Below are 1642 nucleotides of genomic sequence, written 5' to 3'. Positions count from 1 at the left end.
GCGCGCATAAAATTAATTAATTATTTGATCTGTGTCAGTCAGTGATAACTTGTGACGTTTGCATTAAAACTATCGAAAATTTATTAAAATAAACACTCTTTACGTGGAAATCATATCGAAATGGGAATTCAATCTTGTGTGTGTGTGTGTGTGTGTGTGTGTGTGTGTGTGTGTGTGTGTGTGTGTGTGTGTGTGTGTGTGTGTATGTGTTTAAAAAGTTTGTTATAAATTATCATTATGTAGTTTTAATTACTGTTCGCATATTGCTACCATTATATGGTATTTGTTTTATGCTCGATACTTAGTGTGTGTGTGTGTTTAAAAAGTTCGATATAAATTATCATTATGTAGTTTAGTTTTCAGTGTCATCACCATCATAATATCCTTCAATATTGAAGTAATTGTCTAGATACTATGCTGATTCAGGAATCACTTCTAACAATAAGTATCGAGCATAAGACAAATACCCCAGCAAACACAAAATTAACTGCTGTATGACACAGAAATAACATATAATATAACAGATGTTATTTTCTGAGATCGCGACTTTTATTCAAGGTAAATCTTTTTTCTTTTTGACTTTAATTTTATATAGAATATATATTATGTAAAGTTTTATTGAAAGTGTTTCTACATTTTATCAAAACTGCCAACTTAAACTTAAGATTATCTTTTGTTTTGAAAACCGCTTAGCTAAATAAAGTATCCAAAGCTTAAAGTAAATACAGCCATAGATTTGTTACAAATTCATGCACTAATATAACCGTATTTGCATAACAAACTTGTTGTATCAAACTTTTGATATTAATACTATGCAAAGTCGTACTGTACGAGGGCAAGTCAACAAGTTCTTAGAAAATCTGTCAAAGAGCACTTGCAGTGTCATGTCACATTACTTTTTGACAAGTAGCATCTTTCAGCTGATTACTGTAAAATTTTTGTGCAGAATTCATCGCGTGGTTTCATTTCTGTAGACGATTAAAGCGAATAACCTTTGTATTTTTTGCAAAATGGAAAAAACCAGTTTCGTGCAGTGATCAAAGATCTACATATGAAAGATTTAATGCCGAAAGAAATCAAAGCCGAATTGGATAATGTTCATATGCACCAACGTTTGACTGTATATAATTGGGTGAATGAATTTAAACGTGGTCGTACATCTACATGTGATGCATCTCGTTCGGAACGTCCAATTGAGGCTGATACGCTAGAAATCATCGATAAAGTCCACGATATTGTTTTGACTGATCAACGAGTGAAAGTGCGCGAGCTTATAGAGGCCACAGGTATATCACATGGCACAGTGATTTCAATTTTGCACGAACAATTGGGTATAAAAAAGCTATCGGCAAGATGGATGTCGCGTTTGCTCACTGTGGACCATAAGCGTGACCCCAGCACCGATGGCCAAATTCAACGAATTCCGCTACGAATTGCTTCCTCATCCAGCATATTCGCCAGATTTAGCTCCCTGCGACTATTTCCTGTTACCAAACCGAAAGAAATGGTTCGGAGAAAAGAGATTCACCACTAGAGAGCAGCTCATCGCCGAAACAGAGGTTTATTTTGAAGGGTTGGACAAATCATACTATTCGGACGGCTTGAAAAAGTTGGAGAATCGTAGATCGGAAGAGCACACGTC

General features: G+C 35.2%; 1 protein-coding gene across 1 annotated transcript; it reads left to right on the top strand.

The window, feature by feature from the left end:
* The first annotated feature begins 1051 nt into the window (after nucleotides 1–1051).
* Nucleotides 1052–1534, top strand: LOC105456460 (putative uncharacterized protein FLJ37770). Its single transcript, XM_011700522.1, has one exon. The coding sequence runs from the start codon at nucleotides 1052–1054 to the stop codon at nucleotides 1532–1534; it is 483 nt and encodes a 160-aa protein (XP_011698824.1).
* The last annotated feature ends 108 nt before the right edge of the window (nucleotides 1535–1642 follow it).

The sequence above is a fragment of the Wasmannia auropunctata genome, unplaced genomic scaffold (assembly GCF_000956235.1).
Source record: "Wasmannia auropunctata unplaced genomic scaffold, wasmannia.A_1.0 LD335672.1, whole genome shotgun sequence".
NCBI lineage: Eukaryota > Metazoa > Arthropoda > Insecta > Hymenoptera > Formicidae > Wasmannia > Wasmannia auropunctata.
Note: the sequence above shows the minus strand (reverse complement) of the source record. Positions and strands in the feature narration are given on the sequence as shown.